This window comes from Pristiophorus japonicus, chromosome 19 (assembly GCF_044704955.1).
Source record: "Pristiophorus japonicus isolate sPriJap1 chromosome 19, sPriJap1.hap1, whole genome shotgun sequence".
Taxonomy (NCBI): Eukaryota; Metazoa; Chordata; class Chondrichthyes; family Pristiophoridae; genus Pristiophorus; species Pristiophorus japonicus.
In genome coordinates, this window is record NC_091995.1 from 2,383,180 (window position 1) to 2,409,558 (window position 26,379).

General features: G+C 44.6%; 1 protein-coding gene across 1 annotated transcript; it reads left to right on the forward strand.

Annotated features, from left to right (window-relative positions):
- The first annotated feature begins 1,115 nt into the window (after nt 1-1,115).
- LOC139229618 (nuclear factor 7, brain-like) lies at nt 1,116-21,331 on the forward strand. Its single transcript, XM_070861130.1, has 7 exons — nt 1,116-1,535; nt 1,616-1,711; nt 1,805-2,038; nt 12,817-12,839; nt 12,928-13,043; nt 14,612-18,539; nt 20,820-21,331. The coding sequence occupies exons 1-6, from the start codon at nt 1,116-1,118 to the stop codon at nt 15,145-15,147; spliced, it is 1,425 nt and encodes a 474-aa protein (XP_070717231.1). The 3' UTR covers nt 15,148-18,539; nt 20,820-21,331.
- The last annotated feature ends 5,048 nt before the right edge of the window (nt 21,332-26,379 follow it).

Sequence of the window (26,379 nt, forward strand, 5' to 3'; positions counted from 1 at the left end):
TATTATTGTATATTATTAGTGGTGTCAGCTATGGTGCAGTAGGTAGCACTCGCAGATCTGAGTCGGAAGGTTGTGGGTTCAAGTCCCGTTCCAGAGACCCGTAGGACAAAAATCTAGGCAGACACACCCAGTGCAGTACTGAGGGAGCACTGCGCTGTCGGAGGTGCTGTCTTTCAGCTGAGATGTCGAAGTCCCATGGCAGTATTTCGAAGAAGAGCAGTGGAGGTACCCCGATGTCGTAGAAAATGTTTATCATTCAGTCAACAGAATTAAAAAGAGATTAGCTGATCATTATCACATTGACGTTTTTGGCAGCTTACTGTGCGCAAATTGTCTGCCGCATTTCCCACAATCTAACAGTGACTACTCTTCAAAAATCACTTTATTGGCTGTAAAGCGCTTTGAGACGTCCAGTGCTCGTGAAAGGCGGGATGTAAATGCAAGTCCTGTTTCCTTTAGCATTGTTTGTAGATCCACAGTTTACTGTTTAATTCTGCATACTGCCTTGTGAGCGGATTCTTCCATTTCTCATCAACATAATATAAGATTGGATTGCGAACAAATGAAAATACCCGACAAAAAAGTTCATCGGGTGTTGCAATACCTCAATGTATCATCACAGAGACAGTCGCTTTAAAGGGGGTCACACAATCTCCTGGGAGGAGTGATTCGGGCGGGGAGGGGGGGGGGGGGTATAGCATCTGAAAAAAAATCGCCTACGGCTACGTTAGGCGCTGTAAAGTAGTGTACGAGATCACACTGCCAGCGTAGCTATCTTTGATACCTGGCCAACTCCTCCCCACACAGAAACAGGTCCAGCTCTCTCCTGAAGGAATCCCGTCAATCAGCGCTCACTCTCAGCGGGTACCTTGATTCACAGCTCCACTGTTCTCTGGGAAGAGAAGAAGCACCTAACCTCCAATTGGGAAATCTCCACACACACAAAGTTCAATCTTTTCCCTCATATGTTCCAAAGAAGGATTTCACCTCTGGGCACTGCTAAACATCTCAGTGCTCAATAGGTGGCGCAGTAAGTGCGGAAACTCGCTCTGCATCCGCCCTTCAAGGAACATTGAACCCAAAAGCGCATTGAATCAGGAAGTGCTGAGAGAAAAATGGCTTCTGGATGGCAGTCCGAGAGTTTGGCCGAGGAGGCAATTTGTCCCATTTGTCTGGATTTCTTCACCGACCCGGTAATACTGGAGTGCGGGCACAACTTCTGCCGCTCCTGTATCACACAATGTTGGGGAAAGACGGAGACAAACTGCTGCCCGGAATGTAGAAAGGAGTTTCCGGAAATAAACCTCAGAGATAATCGGGCCTTGGCGAATCTGGCCGAGAAAGCTCGAAAATTTACCGTGAATCGGAAAGATAAGGACAGTAAACATCGCTGTGAGGAACATCAGGAAGAACTGACGCTGTTTTGTGAAACTGACAAGAAACTGATCTGTGTGAGGTGTCTGGTCGCGACAGAGGAGCGGAGTCACAAGACCCACAACCTCATGGGATTGACGGAAGCTTCAGACATGTACAGGGTAACATGGAGTGTAGAATCTCTGGCAACATTTACACATCTTGTGTTTAAACTTTACATTCACTTACTTTCTAATTGCAGGATAAACTGAAATCATTCCTAGAATCGGCTACAAAGAGAAAGGATTCGGCTCTGGACACCGCACGGCGCCAGAAACAGCAGATTTCCGGAGTTAGGGTAAAGTCTCCCTGAGCTGGTTTTCTGGTATCTCGGTTAGTTTTGCTCCCTTTATCGCGGTACTTTAATTAAGTTTCACATTTCGTTTGGTAGGAACAGTCGAGCTGTCTGCAGACCCACATCACATCCGAGTTCGCTAAAATGCACCAGTTTCTCACTGAGAAAGAGCAGCGTTTGATCAGAGATCTCGGGGAGCAAGAGGGGAATATTCTAAAATCAATGGATGAAAACTGCCGTGCAATCCAACAGGCGTTAGATTGTATTAACCGAGATATATCAGACTTAAAAAGACAGATGGAGGAACAAGACACAGTCACATTTCTGAAGGTAAGACCTTGTTTTATTAGAAACATAGAAACATAGAAAATAGGTGCAGGAGTAGGCCATTCGGCCCTTCTAGCCTGCACCGCCATTCAATGAGTTCATGGCTGAACATGCAACTTCAGTACCCCATTCCTGCTTTCTCGCCATACCCCTTGATCCCCCGAGTAGTAAGGACTACATCTAACTCCTTTTTGAATATATTTAATGAATTAGCCTCAACAACTTTCTGTGGTAGAGAATTCCACAGGTTCACCACTCTCTGGGTGAAGAAGTTTCTCCTCATCTCGGTCCTAAATGGCTTACCCCTTATCCTTACACTGTGACCCCTGGTTCTGGACTTCCCCAACATTGGGAACATTCTTCCTGCATCTAACCTGTCGAAACCCGTCAGAATTTTAAACGTTTCTATGAAATCCCCTCTCATTCTTCTGAACTCCAATGAATACAAGCCCAGTTGATCCAGTCTTTCTTGATATGTCAGTCCCGCCATCCCGGGAATCAGTCTGGTGAACCTACGCTGCACTCCCTCAACAGCAAGAATGTCCTTCCTCAAGTTAGGAGACCAAAACTGTACACAATAATCCATGTGTCGCCTCATCAAGGCCCTGTACAACTGTAGCAACACTTCCCTGCCCCTGTACAAAAAAATCCTCGCTATGAAGGCCAACATGCCATTTGCTTTCTTAACCGCCTGCTGTACCTGCATGCCAATCTTCAATGACTGATGTACCATAACACCCAGGACTCGTTGCACCTCCCCTTTTCCTAATCTGACACCATTCAGATAATAGTCTGTCTCTCTGTTTTTACCACCAAAGTGGATAACCTCACATTTATCCACATTATACTTAATCTGCCATGCATTTGCCCACTTGACCTATCCAAGTCACTCTGCAGCCTCATAGCATCCTCCTCGCAGCTCACACTGCCACCCAACTTAGTGTCATCCGCAAATTCTGAGATCCTACATTTTATCCCCTCGTCCAAATCATTAATGTACAGTGTAAACAGCTGGGACCCCAGCACAGACCCTTGCGGTACCCCACTAGTCACGGCCTGCCATTCTGAAAAGTACCCATTTACTTTGCTTCCTGTCTGACAACCAGTTCTCAATCCATGTCAGCACACTACCCCCAATCCCATGTGCTTTAACTTTGCACATTAATCTCTTGTGTGGGACCTTGTCGAAAGCCTTCTGAAAGTCCAAATATACCACATCAACTGGTTCTCCCTTGTCCACTCTACAGGAAACATCCTCAAAAAATTCCAGAAGATTTGTCATGCATGATTTCCCTTTCACAAATCCATGCTGACTTGGACCTATCATGTCACCTCTTTCCAAATGCGCTGTTGTGACATCCTTAATAATTGATTCCATCATTTGACACACTACTGATGTCAGGCTGACCAGTCTATAATTTCCTGTTTTCTCTCTTTTATTCATTGATCAATTTGATTTTTCCTAAAAATAGCCCCATGTCATTTATCTTTCTTCATTTTTGCATTTCCTGATAATCAGGCCGCCTCCTAGTCTGTGCTATATCCTCTGCAAACCGTCCCTCTAGTGTGGAATCTAATATTGCACCATTACCTCTTGGATTTTATATTGTATAGCTCTTGTCATACAACCTATTATGCTGGTAGATTTAGATAACGACAGAGAGGAGCATAACTCAAGTGGAGCATAATCACGGGCATGGATTAGTGCGGCAGAATTGCCTCTTTCTACGTCATATATCCCATGTAATCTTATGTAAACTAGAATCCCTTTACGGTTTTTAAACAGCCTCAAAAAGGCGTGGAGCTGCCTTTAATGCTCTGTTTACCTGTACCACCAAGTTCCTCTACTCTTCTACCACACCGAGCCAACTTCCATTCGGAGTACAATTCCTGCTGTTAGTCCCCCTGTCTCAGCCCACACTTCCTCCCAGATAATTCTGTCAAACAAGATTTAGCCCAAGAATTCCCTCATCGTATTATTAATCCTTCACTGCTTGCTTTGGTCTTCTACCAAATTAACTCTACCTCCAGCATGGAACCCTGTGGAGCCCCACTGCCTACCTCTAATCACCATGTAAACCCACCCTTAATTCCTACTCTCTGACTTCATCCTTCTAACTAATTTCTAATCCAATTTGCTATCCTCCCCGAATTCCATACCAGACGAGTTTCTCTAGTAATCGCCTGTGTGATACCTTAACAAGGCATTCTGAAACTCCATGTACACTGCACTCACTGTATTGTCCCATCAACCATGTTTATTATATCCTCATACAAATCTTTGAAGTCTTTTCAATAAGTTCATCTCTTTTGAAATCTGTGCTTTATTTTAAATAGGTGTCTTGATTCATTATTTTTCCAGCAACTTCAAAAACTACTCGCCTTTTTTTAAAACAGAATATACTTATTCTATACCGCCCGAATCACTTGTTAAAATATCCCATTGTTGATGTTCATTGCTGTGTATCTATCACTTCTATTACCTCGCCTTGCCTAGCTTGCAACTCATTTTACTGAAATCTGCCTCACTCCATTCTCATTTTCTTCCTAACGTTTCCATTTCAGTTTGATCATAATGATAGGTTGTGCACCAACTGTTTGCTCAAAAAGCTGACTATTACTTAAAGCCAGATCAGGCACTTGAAGGCACCAAATTGACTCTCAATGCACTGAATACAAACGGTGTGAGATCCCCAGGGAGAAGCGCCTTTCACGATGCTACATGCAGAGTGTAACTCTGGGTGGTGTGAGGTCCGGTTCAATTATTGCTGTGGAGTTTCTTCCATCTCTCGGTTAATTTGTGTAGAAAGTATAATCCATCAATTCTCGTTAATTTCATGTTAGCTTCCTGATTTGTACCAATCTGTGTCTTTGTGTGTGAGAGAAGTAAGAGTGCCTTGGTGTGGGATCCCATTATATTACAGTCCACAGCTGGCAGACTCCAGCTGCGATGCTGCTGACTGCGAACCCCACATTGTACCGGGACACAGCACGCATATGCAAAACTGTCCTGGTGATAGGTTGTCCTGTTCAAACCAGGTGATAGGAGTCAGACATGCAGGCTGTTTCCTCGCATCTATCTATCTTCCACTATCTAAGATGTTCTGCATTTTTTCCCATTATAAATTGCTGTGTCCACACTTACATTCACGTTGTATTATGTAGACATGTCAGGTTAGAATAGACAGGCAAAGGATACTTAAAGGGTTGACGGTGGATAGGCAATGGCAAACTTTTAAATATTGCATGTATGAACTTCAACAATTTTACATCCCTGTCTGCAGTAAAAATAGAATGGGGAAGGTGGCTCAACCGTGGCTAACAAGGGAAATTAGTGATAGTGTTAAATCGAAGGAAGAGGCATATAAATTGGCCAGAAACAGTAGCAAACCTGAGGACTAGGAGTAATTTAGTATTCAGCAGAGGAGGACAAAGGGTTTAATTAGGAGGGGGAAAATAGATTATGAGAGGAAGCTTGCAGGGAACATAAACACTGACTGCAAAAGCTTCTACAGATGTGTGAAGAGAAAAAGATTAGTGAAGAGAAACGTAAGTCCCTTGCAGTCAGATTGAGGTTAATTTATAATGGGGAACAAAGAAATGGCAAACAAGTTGAACAAGCACTTTGTTTCTGTCTTCATGAAGGAAGACACAAATAACCATCCGGAAATAGTATGGGACCAAAGGTCTAGTGAGAAGGAGGAACAGAAAGAAATCCTTATTAGGTGGGTAATTGTGTTAGGGAAATGTATGGGATTGAAGGTCGATAAATTCCCGGGACCTGATAGTCTGCATCCCAGAGTACTTAAGGAAGTGGCCCTAGAAATAGTGGATGAATTGGTGACCATTTTCCAACAGTCTATCAACTCTGAATCAGTTCCTATGGACTGGAGGGTAGCTAATGTAACACCATCTTTTAAAAAAGGAGGGAGAGAGAAAAAGGGTAATTATTGACCGGTTAGCCTGGTATCAGTAGTGGGGAAAATGTTGGAATCAATTATTAAGGATGTAATAGCAGCGCATTTGGAAAGCAGTAACAGGATGGACCAAGTAAGCATGGATTTATGAAAGGGAAATCATGCTTGACAAATCTTCTGGAAATTTTTAAGGATGCAACTAGTAGAGTGAACAAGGGAGAATCAGTGGATCAGGTGTATTTGGACTTTCAAAAGGCTTTTGACAAGGTCCCACAGAAGAGATTGGTGTGCAAAATTAAAGCACAGGTTATTGGGGGTAATGTACTGACGTTGATAGAGAACTGGTTGGCAGACAGGAAGCAGAGTTTCGGGATAAACGGATCCTTTTCAGAATGGCAGGCAGTTACTAGTGGGATGTAGCAGGGCTCAGTGCTGGGACCCCAGCTATTTACAATATACAGTAATGATTTAGATGAAGGAATTGAGTGTAATATCTCCAAGGTTGCAGATGACACTAAGCTGGGTGGCAGTGTGAGCTGTGAGGAGGACGCTAAGAGGCTGCAGTATGAATTGGACAGGTTAGGTGAATGTGCAAATGCATGGCAGATGCAGTATAATGTGGATAAATGTGAGGTTATCCACTTTGGGGGCAAACACAAGAAGGCAGAATATTATCTGATTGGTGGCAGATTAGGAAAAGGGGAACGAGACCTGGGTGTCATGGTATATCAGTCATTGAAAGTTGGCATGCAGATACAGCAGGCGGTGAAGAAGACAAATGGTATGTTGGCTTTCATAGCAAGGGGATTTGAGTATTGGAGCAGGGAGATCTTACTGCAGTTGTGCAGGGCCTTGGTGAGATCTCATCTCGAATATTGTGTTCAGTTTTGGTCTCCTAATCTGGGGAAGAACGTTCTTGCTATTGAGGGAGTGCAGCGAAGGTTCACCAGACTCATTCCCGGGATCTAACCTGTCCAATCCCCTCTGCATTTTATATGCTTCTAATGGATACCCTCCCATTCTTTTAAATTTCAGTAACTATAAGCCTAGTTGATCCAGTCTTTCTTCATGTATCAGTCGTGCCATCCCGGGAATCAGTCTGTTGAACCTTCGCTGCACTTCCTCAATAGCAAGGATGTCTTTCCTCAGATTAGGAGACCAAAACTGCAGACAATACTCAAGGTGTGGTCTCACCAAGGCTCAGTACAACTGCAGCAAGACCTCCCTGCTCCTAAACTCAAATCCTCCAGCTATGAATGTCAACATGCCATTTGCTTTCTTAACTGCCTGTTGTACCTGCATGCCTACTTTCAATGACTGATGTACCATGACACTCGTTGCACCTCCTCTTTTAATAATCTGTCATCATTCAGATAATAATCTGCCTTCCTGTTTTTTCCACCAAAGTGGATAACCTCGCACTTATCTAATTTCACTGCATCTGCCATACATTTGCCCACTCAGCTAACCTGTCTAAGTCAACCTGCAATCTCTTAGCATCTCCTCACAGCTCACACTGCCACCCAGCTTAGTGTTGTCTGCAAACTTGGAGATATTACATTCAATTCCTTCGTCTAAATCATTAATATATATTGTAAATAGCTGGATCCCAGCAATGAACTTTGCGATACCTCGTTTATTCCCACTCTTTGCTTCCCGTCAGCCAACCAGTTCTCTAGCCACGTCAATACATTACTCCCAATCCCATATGCCTTAGTTTTGCACACTAATCTCTTGTGTGGTGCCTTGTCAAAAGCCTTTTGAAAGTCCAAATACACCACATCCACTGGTTATCACTTATCCATTCCACTAGTTAAATCCTTAAAGCATTCTAAAAGATTTGTCAAGCATGATTTCCCTTTCATAAATCCATGCTGACTTGGACCGATCCTGTCACTCCTTTCCGAATGTGCTGCTATTACATCTTTAATAATTGATTCCAGCATTTTCCCCACCACTGATGTCAGGCTAACCGGTCTATCATTCCCTGTTTTCTCTTTCCCTCCTTTTTTAAAAAGTGGGGTTACATTAGCTACCCTCCAATCCATAGGAAATGATCCAAAATCCATGGAAGGTTGGAAAATGACCACCAATGCATCTACTATTTCTAGGGCCTCTTCTTTCAGTACTCTGGGATGCAGACTGGCCCTGGGGATTTATTGGCCTTCAATCCCATCAATTTCCCTAACACAATTTCCTGAACAATAAGGATTTCCTTCAGTCCTTCTTCTACCTATACCTTCGGTCCCCAATTATATCCAGGTTATTTGTGTCTTCCTTAGTGAAGACAGTACCAAAGTATTTGTTCAATTGGTCTGCCATTTCCTTGTTCCCCATTATGAATTCACCTGATTCTGATTGCAAGGGACCTACATTAGTCTTCACTAATCTTTTTCTCTTCACATATCTGTAGAAGCTTTTTCAGTCAGTGTTTATGCTCCCTGCAAGCTTCCCCCCCCCCTCTTAATTAAACCCTTAGTCCTTCTCTGCTGAATTCTAAATGTCTCCCAATCCTTAGGTTTGCTGTTTTATCTGGTCTTTTATATGCCTCTTCCTTGGATTTAACACTACCCCAAATTTCCCTTGTTAGCCACGGTTGAGCTACCTTTCCTGTTATATTTTTACACGACACAGGGATGTATACTTGTTGTAATTCATCCATGTGATCTTTAAATATGTGCCATTGCCTATTTACCGTCAACCCTTTAAGTATCATTCGCCAGGCTATCCTAGCCAATTCATGGCTTATACAATAGAAGTATCCATTCTTTATGTTCAGGATCCTAGTCTCTGAACTAACTGTGTCACTCTCCATCTTATTGAAGAATTGTAACATATTATGATCTCTCTTCCCCAAGGGGTCTCGCATGACCAGATTGCTAATTAATCCTCTCTCATTACACAAGGCCCAGTCTAGGATGGCCTGCTCTCGAGTTGGTTCCTCGACATATTAGTCTAGAAACTATCCCCTATAAACTCCAGGAAATCCTCCTCCATAGTATTGCTATCAGTATGGTTAGCCCACTCTATATGTAGATTAAAGTCACCCATGATAACTGCTGTACCTTTATTACATGGATTGCTAATTTCCTGTTTGATGCAATCTGCAACCTCACTACTGCTGTTTGGTTGTCTGTACACAACTCCCACTAAAGTTTTCTGCCCTTTGGTGTTTCGCAGCACTACCCACATAGATTTCACATCATCCAAGTTAATATCATTCCTTACTATTGCGTTAATCTCCCCTTTAACCAGTAACACTACCCCACCTCCTTTTCCTTTCTGTCTCTCCTTCTGAATATTGAATACCCCTGGATGTTGCGTTCCCAGCCTTGGTCACCCTGGGGCCATGTCTCTGTAATCCCAATTACATCATATCCGTTAACAGCTAACTGCGCAGTTAATTCATCCATCTTATTAAGAATGCACCTTGCAGTTAGACCCAGAGCCTTCAAGCTTGTTTTTTTTTAGCACGCTTTGTCCTTTTAGAATTATTTTGTAATGTGGCTCTTTTTGATTTTTGCCCTTGATTTCTCTGCTCTCCAATCTTACTTTTCTCCTTCCTACCTTTTGCTTCCATTTAATTAGCTCAGTTTGTCCAACACGTCTGTTATGAAGATGCCACTTTCCACACTAGTGCCTTTGATATGTCTTACTTTTTTCTCAAACCTGGATTCCCCTCCGCCATGTTAACTTGGCCCTCGACCATGTCTGTTCTATTTCACGCACTTCTGTTCTCACCCATTCCCCTCCCTCGCAGAATCACGACAGGGTTCCACATACATAACATACGAACATAAGAATTAGGAACAGGAGTAGGCCATCTAGCCCCTCGAACCTGCTCCGCCATTCAACAAGATCATGGCCGATCTGGCCATGGACTCAGCTCCACTTACCCGCCCGCTCCCCGTAACCCTTAATTCCCTTATTGGTTAAAATCTATCTATCTGTGACTTGAATACATTCGATGAGCTAGCCTCAACTGCTTCCTTGGGCAGAGAATTCCACAGATTCACAACCCTCTGGGAGAAGAAATTCCTTCTCAACTCGGTTTTAAATTGGCTCTCCCGTATTTTGAGGCTGTGCCCCCTAGTTCTAGTCTCCCCGACCAGTGGAAACAACCTCTCTGCCTCTATCTTGTCTATCCCTTTCATTATTTTAAATGTTTCTATAAGATCACCCCTCATCCTTCTGAACTCCAACGAGTAAAGAACCAGTCTACTCTAGCTATCATCATAAGGTAAGCCCCTCATCTCCGGAATCAGCCGAGTGAATCGTCTCTGTACCCCCTCCAAAGCTTCTCTTTACCTTTCATGCCACTCGCCTCTGCATTCAACGGATCATCCTCATCAATCCTGCCATGACCACCAGCGTGATCCCACCACCAATCACATCTGCCCCTTCCCTCATCTCTCAGGATTCCAAAATGACCACTCTCTCCACGGCAATCATCCCAACACTCCCTCCCCTTCCAACAGCACCTTCCCAAGCAAGCGCAGCAGAAGCAACACCTGCCCTTTTATTTACACCCTTCTCAGTGTGCAGGACCCCAAAACACTCCTTCCAGTTGAAACAATGATTTACTTTCTACTTCTTACAATTTAGTATACTGTAGTCACTGCTCACGATGTGGTCTCCTCTATATTTGCGAGACCAAACGCAGATTGGGTGACCACTTTGCATGTTACCTTTGTTCATTCCAAAAGCCTGATCCTGAGCTCCCAGTCGCCTGTCACTTTCATTCTCTGCTCCCTTCCCACTCTGAACTTTTGTCCTTGACCGCCTATACTGTTCCAACGAAGCTCAACGCAAGCTCGAGGAACTTCAACTCATACAAACATTGGAACATTGAAATCTAAAGCGCAGATGGAGGCCATCGCATTGGCACTGGTCAAGAAAGAGCCACACGGCCCTCGGTCAGCAGCGCAGAAGTTTAGAAATAAACCTATGAACAATGGCAGAAAGGTAAAGAGCACTCAGCCCAACCAATCCGCCCTACATATCTGTGACAGCCCTTGCAGCAAAATATTCTGCACTCCACCCCGACCGGAGCCATGTGATCTCCTGGGAGAGGCAAAAAACAGGTAAAAACCCAAGCCAATTTGGGGAACACAAATCTGGTAAAATTTCTCTCCGACCCATCCAGGCGATCTAAATAATCCAGGATATCACCCTGGCCGTATTCGATTTCCTGCAGTACTTAACATCGTATCTGCGCCGGCCAACATGGGGTTATCCGGACTAATCCCACTTACCAGCTCTAGTTTGGTGACCCTGCAGGTTACGACACTTTGTCCCCATCCAACCACCTTTTAAATGTGGTGAGGGTTCCTGCATCGACCACCCTTCCAGGCAGTGAGTTCCAGATCGCCACAGCCCTCTGTGTGAAGAAACTTCCCCTCAATTCCACTCTGTACCTACCACCAACCACCTTAAAACTATGCCCCCTCGTAATTGACCCTCTCCACCATCGGATATAGGGCCTTGGTATCCATTATATCCAGGACCCTCAAAATGTTGTTCACCTCTTCGCTTTGCCTCCTCTGTTCCAATCTTTCGTTTAGGCACTTTACAGTATTCTGGACTCAACATCTACTTCAACAAATTAAGAACATAACCTCTGCTTTTGTTCCCTTTCCTCCGTTTTTTTTAACAAGCCAACCTCTCTCAATTTTATCTTTATTGTTTCTCTCTTTCCCACGGCAGCTGGAAATTATTCCACCATTCACACCCCATCTAGACTCATCTTTTGTTTCCTAAATTGTGCCAATACCATCTCAAATTGGCGACCATCCCTGTTGTCTCTCCAATCACTCCTGCCTTCCACCGTATCACAGACCTTCCCTTTTGTTCTTTCCTCCCCTCCCCCTTTCAGTGCTCCTGCACTTCATAGAAACATAGAAAATAGGTGCAGGAGTAGGCCATTCAATGAGTTCATGGCTGAACATGCAACTTCAGTACCCCATTCCTGCTTTCTTGCCATACCTCTTCATCCCCCTAGTAGTAAGGACTACATCTAACTCCTTTTTGAAAATATTTAGTGAATTGGCCTCAACAACTTTCTGTGGTAGAGAATTCCACAGGTTCACCACTCTCTGGGTGAAGAAGTTTCTCCTCATCTGGTCCTAAATGGCTTACCCCTTATCCTTAGACTGTGACCCCTGTTTCTGGAGTTCCCCAACATTGGGAACATTCTTCCTGCATCCAACCTGTCTAAACCCATCAGAATTTTAAACGTTTCTATGAGATCCCCTCTCATTCTTCTGAACTCCAGTGAATACAAGCCCAGTTGATCTAGTCTTTCTTGATATGTCAGTCCCGCCATCCCAGGAATCAGTCTGGTGAACTTTCGCTGCACTCCCTCAATAGCAAGAATGTCCTTCCTCAAGTTAGGAGACCAAAACTGTTCACAATACTCCATGTGCGGCCTCACCAAGGCCCTGTACAACTGCAGTAACACCTCCCTGCCCCTGTACTCAAATCCCCTCGCTTATGAAGGCCAACATGCCATTTGCTTTCTTAACCGCCTGCTGTACTTGCATGCCAACCTTCAATGACTGATGTACCATGACACCCAGGTCTCGTTGCACCTCCCCTTTTCCTAATCTGTCACCAATCTGTTCTTCCTCAAATATCTGTTACTTTTCGAATGTTTCCAGTTCTGACGAAGGGTCACAGACCCGAAACCTTGAATCTGGGTCGCTCCACAGATGCTGCCTGACCCGCAGAGATTTCCATCATTTTCTGTTTTTATTTATGAACTACTGCACACTTGGTATCATGTGTAGTGTATGATGCTGAATTCAGAAATTTTGCCCCAGACACTCCCTGTGAACTCAGGTCTGTGTTTTTGTTTTATTTTAGGAGGCAGTTTCCCGGAAGAGAAGGTATGAGGTTCTCTTTACTGAAATGTATTTTAAACTGTTAAAGGAACAAACTGCGAGAATTCTCGAGTTGAATGTTTCATATTTTCAGAATCATTGAAGAGGAATATGCCCTGTCATTGGATGGCCAGAATATGCTGTTGGGAATATTCAAAGGGCCCGTTCAGTACACAGCATGGAAAGAAATGATAGAGAACATCAGCCCAGGTAAAGAGTCTTCATCGCCCCAATTTCAGACTTTGTAAAAGTCTCGTTTACAGAATACAGCAAAATAATGAAATACATCTGCAGTATTTTCTAAATTAGGAACCAAACTATCATGAAATAATCTCCAACAGGAGATTGAAATTAGTTTGTGAAATCAGTGTAACTGTCTCTGACCCAACATCAGATGCGGGATTGGTACAGAAGCAGTGTATGGTATTGCCGACACAGAACAATGTTCTCACCCTTCAGACTGACAGACGGTTCGAGCATTAGAACAATACCTAGATTGCTCATCACAAAACAGGTTCAATATATAACGGAACCTCCTCCCCAGGGAACAACTACCCAGCGCACATCCCACATCACTCCTCCGACTTTGATGGGCTCCCTCCCCCCCCCAACTTGTTCCCTCAAGGGGTCTTCCCCCGCCTTCCCGGTACCATGTTTGTCCCTTTGTTTCGCGAACAATGCTTCGATGGCCCAGCCTGATGATTTATTTTTACAAAGTATTTAAAGCACAGAAACAGACCATTCGGCTCAACAGGTCCAAGCCGGTGTTTATGCTCCACACGAGCCTCCCCCGACCCCTCTGCATCTAACCATATCAGCATATCCTTCTGTCCCTTCCTCCCTCATGTGTTAATCTAGCTTCTCCATAAATGCTTCTGTGCTATTTTCCTCAACTGCTCTCGTGGTAGTGAGTTCACCATTCTCACCAATCTCTGGGTAAAGAAGGTTCTCCTGAATTCCCTGTTAGACTTATTAGATAATTTGTTGTATTTATGGTGCTTAATTTATGTCTCCTCACACGTGGAAACGTCTTCTCTACATCTACCATATCAGATCCTTTCATAATATTAAAGACCTCTATCATGTCACATCTCAGCTTTCCCATTTCTAGAGCCTATTCAATCTTTCCTCATAATTATAACCTCTCACCCTTGGGTACTATTTCCTTGTAAATCTATTTTGCACTTCCTCCAATGCTTCTATATCATTATTATGATATGGAAACCTGTACTATGTAATAGTGCCATATCTTTGATCATTTATTTTAATGCTCGTGGTGCAATATATATGAACCGTGGGTTTCATCCTCTCTGAATTTGATTAGTTTATCCATTAACTTGTCGCTCCTATCTTAAATATAATTACATCTTATTCGATCTATTTTTCTACTGTCATGTTCAGCTGGCTAGACATGCTGATCAATACTGAGACAATGTAATTATTCAATAATGTGCAGCAAGGCTGAGGATTTTAAAAGGAATTTCATTCAGAGTTTGATTCGATCACAGCAGGAAATTCTCGGGGAAATTTTCGCGGCGTCAGTGGGAAAATAGCATTTTGTTTGTGGGGCAAACGTCATCAGACCCTCTGCCTTCAATTGGTCGGCAAGCCCGCTGGGCGGGGCTTAACAGGTGTAATTAGGGGAAGTAATTTCAGACAGCGGGCTGGAGCCAGCAGCGAGTCCGGGAACTGTCACCGACATCGCCCGCCACCGACCCGCCGAGACAGCGGAAATCGCGGCTTAAATCACTGACTGTGTTATTTTAACTTTCCCCCAGCTCCAGCCTCTCTGACTCTGGAACCAAATACAGCCCACTCCCAGCTCATCCTGTCTGAGGACCGGACCAGTGTGAGACTCGGAGACAAACGGCAGCGGCTCCCTGACACCCCGGAGAGGTTTGATGTCTATGTCTGTGTCCTGGGATCGGAAGGATTCACATCAGGGAGACACTACTGGGAGGTGGAGGTGGGAGACAAGAATGAGTGGATTGTTGGAGTGACCCGAGAGTCTGCCAACAGGAAAGGGATATTCGGCCTGAGCACTAAGTCCAGATACTGGATTGTGTGGCTGAATGCTGGTAATGTCTATTCTGCCCTAACATCCCCCTCACTCACCCCTCTCACTCCGAGTGTGAAGCCCCAGAAGATCGGGGTGTACCTGGACTATGAGGGCGGACAGGTGTCATTGTACAATGCGGACAACATGTCCCATCTCCACACTTTCACCCAGACTTTCACTGAGAGAATCTTTCCTATCTTCAATCCGGGAACGAATGATGGCGGGAAAAACTCCGCACCGCTGATAATCTGCTGAGTTAAAGGACACTCACATTAATGGGTCTGTTTCCATCATTTTCCCTCCAATTTCAGTTTCTGACTCCATTCCCTTCCCGGGTGCGTTTGTGTGAAGAACATTTCCATTTGTATCTCAGTCTGTAATCAGTGTTTGACTGTAACCCCAGCAGGGCCGGGTCACTGAATAACCCTCCCATCCTCACCCTGCAACATATCACCCCCGCCCAACCTGCACTGGGATAGAGTCTCTCCCCTCCAGGGCCCACAGCCTGGCATTCCTCTGGAGTTATTACCCAGATCGACATTTAACTTTATTCCCTGTGACCTTCCTTTGGCTGCGGTTTTAGCGGAACCGTCAAGCCATTGAATATAAACAGCTCAGCACCTTCATTAAGGAGCAGAGAGTGTGGGGTGTTGGTGCAATCTGTGCAGCACTCACTGGGGAACATCACAAACTAGGCCCCGTTCCCAGTGCGGGGGGAGCTCATTCTGAGGATGGAGACTTTGCCGAGAATTCCCGCTGTGGGCGAAATTAGGATATCAATTGGGGGAGGAGCGCATCTTGAGGCGGAATTTGGGCGGATGTAAAGCCGGGCTGAATGAAGTTGGTGTGGTACGGGGAATTGGGGGAGCTGGGTCGGCAGGGCGATCGATTGGGATTAGGGATGTGGCTGCTGCCGAACGGAATCCGGAAATATAATCTTCCGTCTTGAAACAGAATGGGAAACCGTTGACCAGAAATTCCTGGCCATCTGGGCAAGGCCTGAGATACGCTCCAGCTGCACGGAGCGAGTCTGGATCAGCCACTGATTCCAATTCCCCAAAATAGACTCTATACTTTACTTTCACCCGATCCCCTGTGCTATTGCTGTCCTCTCTGGCCTCGGTCCATGGTCCCTGTCTACATGTGACACTTGCTGGATCCCCTCTGCCCTGATAATGTGGTGTTTCAGCCACTAACTGTCTCCATGCCTGAAACCGGATGCTAATTTTGCGCGGAATTTGATGAAACTGAAATGCGAAAGAATGTGTCACGGTATTTAGCACGATTGTTTAGAATGAACGAGTACAGACTATTCCGACTACCTGCTCATCGTGTTTCAAGTAATATCGTGATCTTCAGAAAAAAAACAGTGCATTTACCAATCAGAAAACAGGACCTATGTCAGTGCATCGCTCGCTCAGTACAGCATTGGGAATGTCCACTCGGATTAGGTGCTCAAGTCTCTGGAGTGGGACATGAACCACAAAGTTCTGACTCAGAGGCGAGAGTTATGCCCACTGAGCCATGTCTGGGACCTGTTGGGCCCCTCGCTTTTATACAACAATTAACTCGCTGTCTGATTGTTATTAAAGGAGCATGTAAGATAATTGTAAAGAAGATTGCAGAACCTTAATAAAAACCGGATGTAAGAGGAACATTATACTAACTGTCTCCTGTCATATGGAAAGCTAAATACGTGACAAACCAGTAGACAGCTGGTTGGGATGGTCTCTGTTACCTGGTTAATTTCAAGGCTCTAAGTGCAACAGAGCCGAATCATTCTTGATTCTGTCAGTCCGCAGACAGGTTTGCTGAGATTTATCACCATCTCCAAAATGGTTCTATTATGCTGCAGCCACGATGGTAGAAAGGGAATTTGGTGGAATCAGAACTTTTCGGTTTGCAGTGCCTATGTCCCTTTGTTTGCATCGGGATAAATTGAAAATACCGTCTCTCGGCAGGTTTGCCTCCCCCGGTCCCTGGCTTTAAGGCAGGACTACTTTCATTGTACATTACTGGGAACCGCTGCAGGAATCTCTGACTGAACCGAGCATCTGCTGTAACTGAACAGACAACAGCGTCATCACGTGGCAGAATTGGGAAAAACAGTACCTATTTTAAGCCTTGATAAGTCCCATTATTTGCCTATCCGTCCGTCTGCCTCTCTATCACTCCGTCTATCATTTTTTAATTCATTCAGATTGTGGGCGTCACTGCCATGGCCAGCAATTATTGTCCATCCCTAATCACCCCTTGAGAAGGTGGTGGTGAGCTGCCTTCTTGAACCGCTGCAGTCCATGTGGTGAAGGTACTCCCACAGTGCTGTAAAGGAGGGAGGTCCAGGATTTTGACCCAGCCACAATGAAGGAACAGCGATATATCAGATGGTGTGTAACTTGTGGGGGAACTTAGAGGTGATGGAGTTACAATGCACCTGCTGCCCTTGTCATTCTAGGTGGTAAAGGACTCGGCTTTGGGAGGTGCTGTCGAAGAAGCCTTGGTGAGTTGCTGCAATGCATCTTGTAGATAGTGCACACTGCAGCCGCGGTGCACTGGTGGTGGTGGGAGTGAATGTTAAATGTGGAGGATGCGATGCCAATCAAGCGGGCTGCTTTGTCCTGGTTGGTGTCGAGCTTCTTAGAAGATCATAAGAAATAGGAGCAGGAGCAGGCCAGTTGGCCCTTCGAGCCTGCTCCACCATTCAATAATCTCATGGCCAATCCGATCATAGACTCAGCTCACTTCCCTGCCCGCTCCCCATAACCCTTTACTCCCTTATCGCTCAAAAATCTGTCTATCTCCGCCTCAAATATATTCAATGACCCAGGCTCCACAGCAGTCTGGGGCAGATAATTCTGTAGATTTAAACCCTCTGAGAGAAGGAATTTCTCCTCATCTCAGTTTTAAATTATTCTAAGGCAATATCCCCTTGTTTTAGTTTCCCCTATGAGTGGACATATCCTCTCTGTATCCACCTTGTCGAGTCCCTCATTATTTTATAAGTTTCAGTAAGATAACCTATCACTCTTATGTAATACAATGTGTATAGGCCCAACCTACTCAACCTATCCTCATAGGTCAACTCCCTCATCTCTGGAATCGCCAAGTGAATGTTCTCTCCACGGGCTTTCAATCCAAGTATATCCTTCCTTAAATATAGATGCCAAAACTGTAAGCAGTACTCCAGGTGTGGCCTCAACAATACCCTGTACAGTTGTAGCAGGACTTCCCTGCCTTTATACTCTATCCACCTTGCAATAATTGGCAACATTCCATTTGCCTTCCTGAATACTTGCTATGTTATTTCACTTCTTGAGCATTGTTGTAGCTACACTCATCCAGGCAAGTGGAGAGTATTCCATGAAATGTGTCCCAGGCTGTTAAGAGAAGCAACAGTGGAAAAAGCAGAAGGTCTGACCGTCATTTTCCAGTTTTCTCTGGCAACAGATGTGGTGCCAGAGGACTGGCGGACTGCTAATGTTGTACCTTTGTTTAAAAAGGGAGAAAGGGATTGACCCAGTAATTACAGGCCAGTCAGCCTAACCTCAATGATGCGAAAATTATTGGAAAAATTCCACAAGGACAGGATAAATCTTCATTGGGAAAGACATGGATTAACCAAGGACAGTCGGCATGGATTTGTTAAGGTAAAGTCGTGTCTGACTAAATTGATTGACATTTTCGAGGAGGCAACTGGGACGGTCAATGAGTGAACTTATGATGTAGTGTACATGGTTTTTAGCAAAGCGTTTGATAAGGTCCCACATGGCAGACTGGTCACGGAAAGTAAAAGCCCTCGGATCCAAAGCCAAGTGGCAAGTTGGAACCAAAATTGGCCAAGAGTCAGGAAGCAAATGGTAATGGTTTCTGGGTGTTTTTTGACTGGAAGGCTATATCCAGTGGGGTTCCGCAGGTCTCAGTGCTGGTTCCTTTGCTTTGCATGGTATATATCAATGACTTGGACTTGAATGTTGGGGTTATGATTAAAACATTTGCAGATGGCACTGTGTGTTTGAAAATGAAGAAGAAAGCGGCATCAATGTAACGGTCAGGTGGGAAGAACAGCGGCAAATTGAATTCAATCAGAATAAGTGGGAGGTAATGTATTTGGGGAGATCTAACAAAGTAAGGGAATATATATTAAATAGCATGACACTGAAAAGTAGAGGAACAACGGGACTTTGGAGTGCAGTTCCACAGGTCCCTGAAGGTAGCAGGCCAGGTAGCTAAGTGGGTTAAGAAGGCCTATGGAATACTCGCCTTTATTAGTCGAAGCACAGCATACAAGAGCAAGGACGTTATGATTGAACTGTATAAAACACTAGTTAGGCCACAGCTGGAGTACTGCGTGCAGTTCTGATCACCACATTACATGAAAGATGTGATTGCACTGGAGAGGGTACAGAGCAGATTTACAAGAATGTTGCCTGGACTGGAGAATGTTGGTTCTGAGGAAAGATTGGAGATGCTGGGTCTGTTTTCTTTGGAACAGAGGAGGCTGAGGGGAGATCTAATTGAGGTGTATGAAATTATGTGGTGCCTAAATTGAATGGGAAGGAAGGACCTGTTTCCCTTGGCAGAGGGGTCAACAACCAGGCGGCATAGATTTAAAGTAATTGGCGGGAGGTATATGAGGGGAAATATCTTTGCGCAGAAGGTGGTAGGGGTCTGCAACTCACTGCCTGAAAGGGTGTTAGAGGCAGGAAGCCTCACCACATGTACATAAGAATTAGGAACAGGAATAGGCCATCTAGCCCCGCGAGCCTGTACCTGGATGTGCACTGAAAGTGCCGTAACCTAAAAGGATACGGATCATGAGCTGGAAAGTGACATTAGGCTGGATAGACACGATGGGCCCAAATGGCCTCCTTCCGTGCTGTAAACTTCTGTGATTTTATGCTTCGGTGCTCAAGTCTCTGGAGTGGGACATGAATCCACAACCTCCTGACTCAAAGGCGAGAGTGCTGCTCACTGTGCCTCGGCTGGCACTTGTTGTACAACTCGCTTTAATACAACAATTAACTTGCTATCTGATTGTTATTAAAGGAGAATATAAAATAATTGTAAAGGAGATTATATTGCAGAATCTTAATAAAAACGGGTGTAAAATGATCATTATAATACCTGCTCTTCCTGATTCATATGCAAACGTAAATAAGTCACAAATCCGTAGACAGCTGCTTGGGGTGGTCTTAGTTACCTGGCTAATGTCAAGGCTCTAAGTGGGAAAGGGCCGAATCATTCTTGACGCTGTCAGTCCGCAGACAGGTTTGCTATGATGTGTCACCATCTCCAATAGTGTTCTATTATGTGACAGCTGCGATGGCAGACGTGGAACTTGGCCTCAGTCCTTTTCGGCTTGCGGTTCCTATGTCCCTTTGTTTGCATCGGGCTAAACAGAAAATATCTGTCTCTGGGCGAGTTTGCCTCCCCCGGTCCCTAGGTTTAAGGCAGGCTACTTTCATTGTACATTACTGGGAACTGCTGCAAGAATCTCTGGCAGAACCGGGCGCCTGCGGTAATTGAACAGACAACAGCGTCACCACGATGCAGCAATGGGAAAAACAGACAAAAAGCACCTGTTTTCTGCCTTGATGGGTCCCTCCATCTCTCTCTTTTTAAAAATTCGTTCATGCGATGTGGTCGTCGCTGCCAAGGCCAAGCTTTATTGCCCATCCCTAATTGCCCTTAAGAACGTGGTGGTGAGCCGCCTTCTTGAACCGCTGCAGTCCTTGTCGTGAAGGTATCGAAAGACTGCAAGTGGGAGGGTATGAGCTATTGCTGATGCATCAATAGATTGTGCGAGGAATCAGTGCGAATAACACTTCAACCTGGAGGTGGGGAACTGTAGAGGGTTTGATAGATTCACATATGTTGTTTTAACTATAACTCTGCGTTACTGACGTATTATTACTTGTTTTGTTAAGGCAGAACTGCAACCGCAAGGCAAGATGGAAAGGCTAATCTAATATGCTGTAAGCACTTGCATTAGTGCATTAGGTTCTGCTGAAGTGTTGTGACATGGAATGGGCATGACTGTTGCTGAGAGACATGTTTTTCAACCTTAACATTTCTGTAAAAACAATGGTAAAGACACTATAATTCGTCTGTGCTTGTCTGCGAGAATTGAAGATCCGAACAGAGGGTTGTGAAACCGCAGAGTGGCAGTTGGAAGAAGTATGAACTTTGAGTCGCTAGCAAGATCAGAATACAGGAACCAGCTGTACGAGGTGTACATGCTGGGACATCAGGAGGACACAAAAGAACAACATGCGTCTATAATGCAATCAGTTCGGACTATCCGATCCATGACCTAATGTGGTGAGGCACCAGCACCCCGAGCCCGGTAAACTCGGTGGCACACCTAGAGGAAGAATATCGACTACGGTCAACAGAACGCAGCAAGAACAGGAGGTGGTGCCCCAGAGAGCTTGGAAGTAGGAACCGTCGGACTCAAGTCTCGCTGTATACCTATTGCCTTTGTTGAATATTAACTTTGTATAACTTTGTGATACTCAATACAGTCTCTGGCTTGATTCATGAAAGCGGGTCCGTACCTTGCAGGTCATAATTGGGCAAGAATCCTAGGTGGGATAGGTTGGGTGTCATCTGTATCATAAAGATTCGCATATTGAGGGTTCTCCCCCCGTAATAACTTACAGTGGAGTTCTTTTTCAGGGAACTAACCTCATCCAAGTTCAAAATTGAAACAATGTCCAGGAGTGGTGAGTGTGTTGCACGCTTTGTGTTGCAGAGAATATGGGCCAAGGGGAAGGTTAACATATCATAGAATCATAGACATTTACAGCACGGAAGGAGGACATTTCGGCCCATCCTGTCCGCGCTAACAGACCAAGAGCTATCCAGCCTAATCGCACTTTCCAGCTCTTGGTCCACAGCTCTGTAGGTTACGGCACTTTAAGTGCACATTCAGGTATTTCTTAAATGCATTGAGGGTTTCTGCTTCTACCATACATCCAGGCAGTGAGTTTCAGCCCCACTACCGTCTGGGTGAAGAAATTTCCCCTCATATCTCGTCTATGCCTGCCCCCAATTACTTTAAATATATGTCCCCTGGTGGTTAACCCTTCTGCCAAGGGAAACAGTTCCTTCCTCTCCAGTATAACCAGGCCGCTCACAATTGCATACACCTCAATCAGGTCTCCCCTCATCCTCCACTGTTCCAATCTTTCCTCACAGGCAAAATTTTCCAGTCCAGCCAACATTCTTGTAGATCTCCTCTGTACCCTCTCTAGTGCAATGACATCTTTCCTGTAATGTGGTGAACAGAACTGCACACAGTACTCCAGTTGCTGCCTAACCAGTGTTTTATAATCTTCAAGCACAACGGCCTTGCTGTTGTATTCCATGCCTCGACTAATAATGGCAAGTATTCCATATGCCTTCTTAACTACCGTATCTACCTGGCCTACTACCGTCAGAGAGCTGTGGACCTGCATTCCAAGGTCCCTTTGTTCCTTTACACTTTTCAGCATCCTACCATTTAATTTTATTCTCTTGCCGTAACACCTCCCCAACTGCAATACCTCACACGTATCTGGATTGATTTTTTATTTGACACTGTTCTGCCCACCTAACCAGTACATTTATATCTTCCTGCAGTCCGCAGCTTTCTTTTCATTATCAATGCACAGCTTATTTTCGTAATCATACCCCAACATTCAAGCCAAAATCATTGATATATACCACAGAAAGCAAGGGACGCAGCACTGAGCACTGCAGAACCCCACTGGATACAGTCTTCCCGTCACAATACACCTATCAACCATTACTCTTTACTTCCTACCTCTGAGCCAATTTTGGATCCAACTTGCCACTTTGCCCTGGATCACATGGGCATTTACTTTCGTGCCCTGTCTGCTATGTGGATCCTTATCAAATGCGTTGCTAAGTTCCATATACAGTACATCATAAGCACCACCATCTTCGACCCTCCTGGTTACCTCCTCGAAAAATTCTACTAAATTAGTTAGCTACGACCTTGCCATAACAGATCTATCCATTCAAAGTATCTTCAGCTTAGCAAGAGGGAGATCTCTCTGCAGACTGCGAAGGTCAGTAATGAATGGACGTTCTTCCATCTGTTGGACATGGCTTCCTTGCTGGGTCAGGTACCCGGGAAATATCTGCCAGTATCTCAATAACTTGGGTTCAGTGAGTGTCTCTGCACGTCGGGTACAGTGTGCCTGGAAATAGGGACAGAGTGTCTCTGTGGACTGGCGGATCGGAGATAGTTCGGGTGGCATGTTCTGATGGATCAACAGCAGCAATATCTTTTAGGGGAGAGATGGGTTGGCTAGGGTGTGGAACGGGGATTTAACTAAAGTTCATTTGTAGTTTGCCATTTGAAAAGATGAAAATTCCATCATTCGCGAAGCACAATTTGCTGAAATTCTTGACTGCTGTTGCCAGCTCATATTTAAGTTTAAGCTTCACAATTATGTGGTACAATTGGTACGACATTCACACTGGTGGGGTATTTGGCTGAATATTTCAACACACCCTAAGATTTGTATTATTTCTCAATTTCTGGTAGGTCTACAACTTGTAATGATAGTGTATTTTATATATGCCTCTTTCTAACCAGCATTTAAAAAAAGTAATTGAGCACACTGAAGGAAAAGATCCGAAGCAATGTAGTGCTGACTCCAGGCGGGATAACATCAAGAAAAATAGATGAAACAGATGATACCACAGGAGAACCAGTACTGGAATAACAAAACAGTGAATTGAATTAGAGTAAGTGGTCAGAGGTTGCTCCTCCTCCTCAAAGGAATGGACTATAAGAATGGGGGAAACGTTCATTTCTGAGTCTCCCTACGAACAATGCCCAAATCGAGAAAGCGATGATAGAAAAACAGAAACAGAGAAAATAGGTGCAGGAGTAGGCTATTTGGCCCTTCGAGCCTGCACCGCCATTCAATGAGTTCATGGCTGAAAATGCAACTTCAGTACCCCATTACTGCTTTCTCGCCATACCCCTTGATCCCCCTAGCAGTAAGGACTACATCTAACTAATTTTTGAATATATTTAGTGAATTGGCCTCAACACCTTTCTGTGGTAGAGAATTCCACAGGTTCACCACTCTCTGGGTGAAAAAGTTTCTCCTCATCTCGGTCCTAAATGGCTTACCCCTTATCCTTAGACTGTGACCCCTGGTTCTGGACTTCCCCAACATTGGGAACATTCTTCCTGCATCTAACCTGTCTAAACCCATCAGAATTTTAAACGTTTCTATGAGATCCCTTCACATTCTTCTGAACTCCAGTGAATACAAGCCCAGTTGATCCAATCTTTTTTGATATGTCAGTCCCGCCATCCCGGGAATCAGTCTGGTGAACCTTCGCTGCACTCCCTCAATAGCAAGAATGTCCTTCCACAAGTTAGGAGACCAAAACTGTACACAATAGGTGTGGCCTCACCAAGGCCCTGTACAACTGTAGTAACACCTCCCTGCCCCTGTACTCAAATCCCCTCGCTATGAAGGCCAGCATGCCATTTGCTTTCTTAACCACCTGCTGTACCTGCATGCCAACCTTCAATGACTGATGTATCATGACACCCAGGTCTCATTGCACCTCCCCTTTTCCTAATCTGTCACCATTCAGATAATAGTCTGTCTCTCTGTTTTTACCACCAAAGTGGATAACCTCACATTTATCCACAGTATACTTCATCTGGCATGCATTTACCCACTCACCAAACCTATCCAAGTCAATCTGCAGCCTCATAGCATCCTCCTCGCAGCTCACACTGCCACCCAACTTAGTGTCATCCGCAAATTTGGAGATCCTACATTTAATCCCCTCGATTAAAACATTAATGTACAATGTAAACAGCTGGGGCCCCAGGACAGAACCTTGCGGTACCCCACTAGTCACTGCCTGCCATTCTGAAAAGTACCCATTTACTCCTACTCTTTGCTTCCTGTCTGCCAACCAGTTCTCAATCCACGTCAGCACACTACCCCCAATCCCATGTGCTTTCACTTTGCACATTAATCTCTTGTGTGGGACCTTGTCAAAAGCCTTCTGAAAGTCCAAATACACCACATCAACTGGTTCTCCCTTGTCCACTCTACTTGAAACATCCTCAAAAAATTCCAGAAGATTTGTCAAGCATGATTTCCCTTTCACAAATCCATGCTGACTTGGACCTATCATGTCACCTCTTGCCAAATGCGCTGCTATGACATCCTTAATAATTGATTCCATCATTTTACCCACTACCGATATCAGGCTGACCGGTCTATAATTCCCTGTTTTCTTTCTTCCTCCTTTTTTAATAAGTGGGGTTGCATTGGCTACCCTCCATTCCATAGGAACTGTTCCAGAGTCTATGGAATGTTGGAAAATGACTGTCAATGCATCCGCTATTTCCAAGGCCACCTCCTTAAGTACTCTGGGATGCAGTCCATCAGACCCTGGGGATTTATCGGCCTTCAATCCCATCAATTTCCCCAACACAATTTCCTGACTAATAAGGATTTCCCTCAGTTCCTCCTTCTTACTAGACCCTCTGACCCCTTTTATATCCAGAAGGTTGTTTGTGTCCTCCTTAAAACACGGAGATAGATTCTGGCGCTAGGGAGTAACAGTTGGTGGAAACCACGTATAATGTGGGACAACACCCATTGTATAAACTGATTTGTTAGGCAATCATACCTATCCAAATAATATTAACATTTATTGTTTTGATTATGATATGCTATTTGCAGAGTTTAAACCGTAAAGTTTCTCGGCGTGCTATGAATAGTCGTAACTTACATTTGCAGCGATGCTTGTCAGAAAGTAGATTATGGTAGTCGAGGAATCAATGTTTAAAACATTTCATCCTCAAGGAAGGGATTGTACGAAAGACTGGTATTAGAGATTCGTGTTAGTTGTAGTCATTGACCACTTAATCTTGCCCATGATTCTCTGTGGACTTGGGAATGTTAGAGATTATTTGAATGTACGCAGAGGCAGTCAAAAAGCAGTTTTGACTACGTTCAAATACCAAGCAACCAAAGACTGTGAGTGAAGGTTAAATTGTTAAATAAATTAGAGTTCGTTCAACAAAACTAATTACAAAGTTATTTGAAAGATAGTTAGTATAAATGAACATAAAATAAGGCATATCATGGGAGTTCGTGTATCCATCTGTTAGATTAAAGTGAGATAGTCTGGACATAACCAAGATTAGAGAGATAGTTTGAGATGGGCCCTTGGTACCAGACTGTGAACTGCTTGTTAGCACAGCGTGGCGGCCCCAACCTGCAAGAAACCACCAGCCGCAGGTCGGAGCCATAAAAGGAGCGGAGGTGCGGTGGACCGGGAGCAGCCTGGTGATATGCCACTTCATGGAGCAACGCGAGCCGGTGCAGGAAGGTGATAACTTAGCGAAGGACGACTGGATTCGACGTTACCAAAATTAAGATCGCTGATTGGAACGTGAGCAGGTAGAGCAGGAGAGGCGGAAAACAG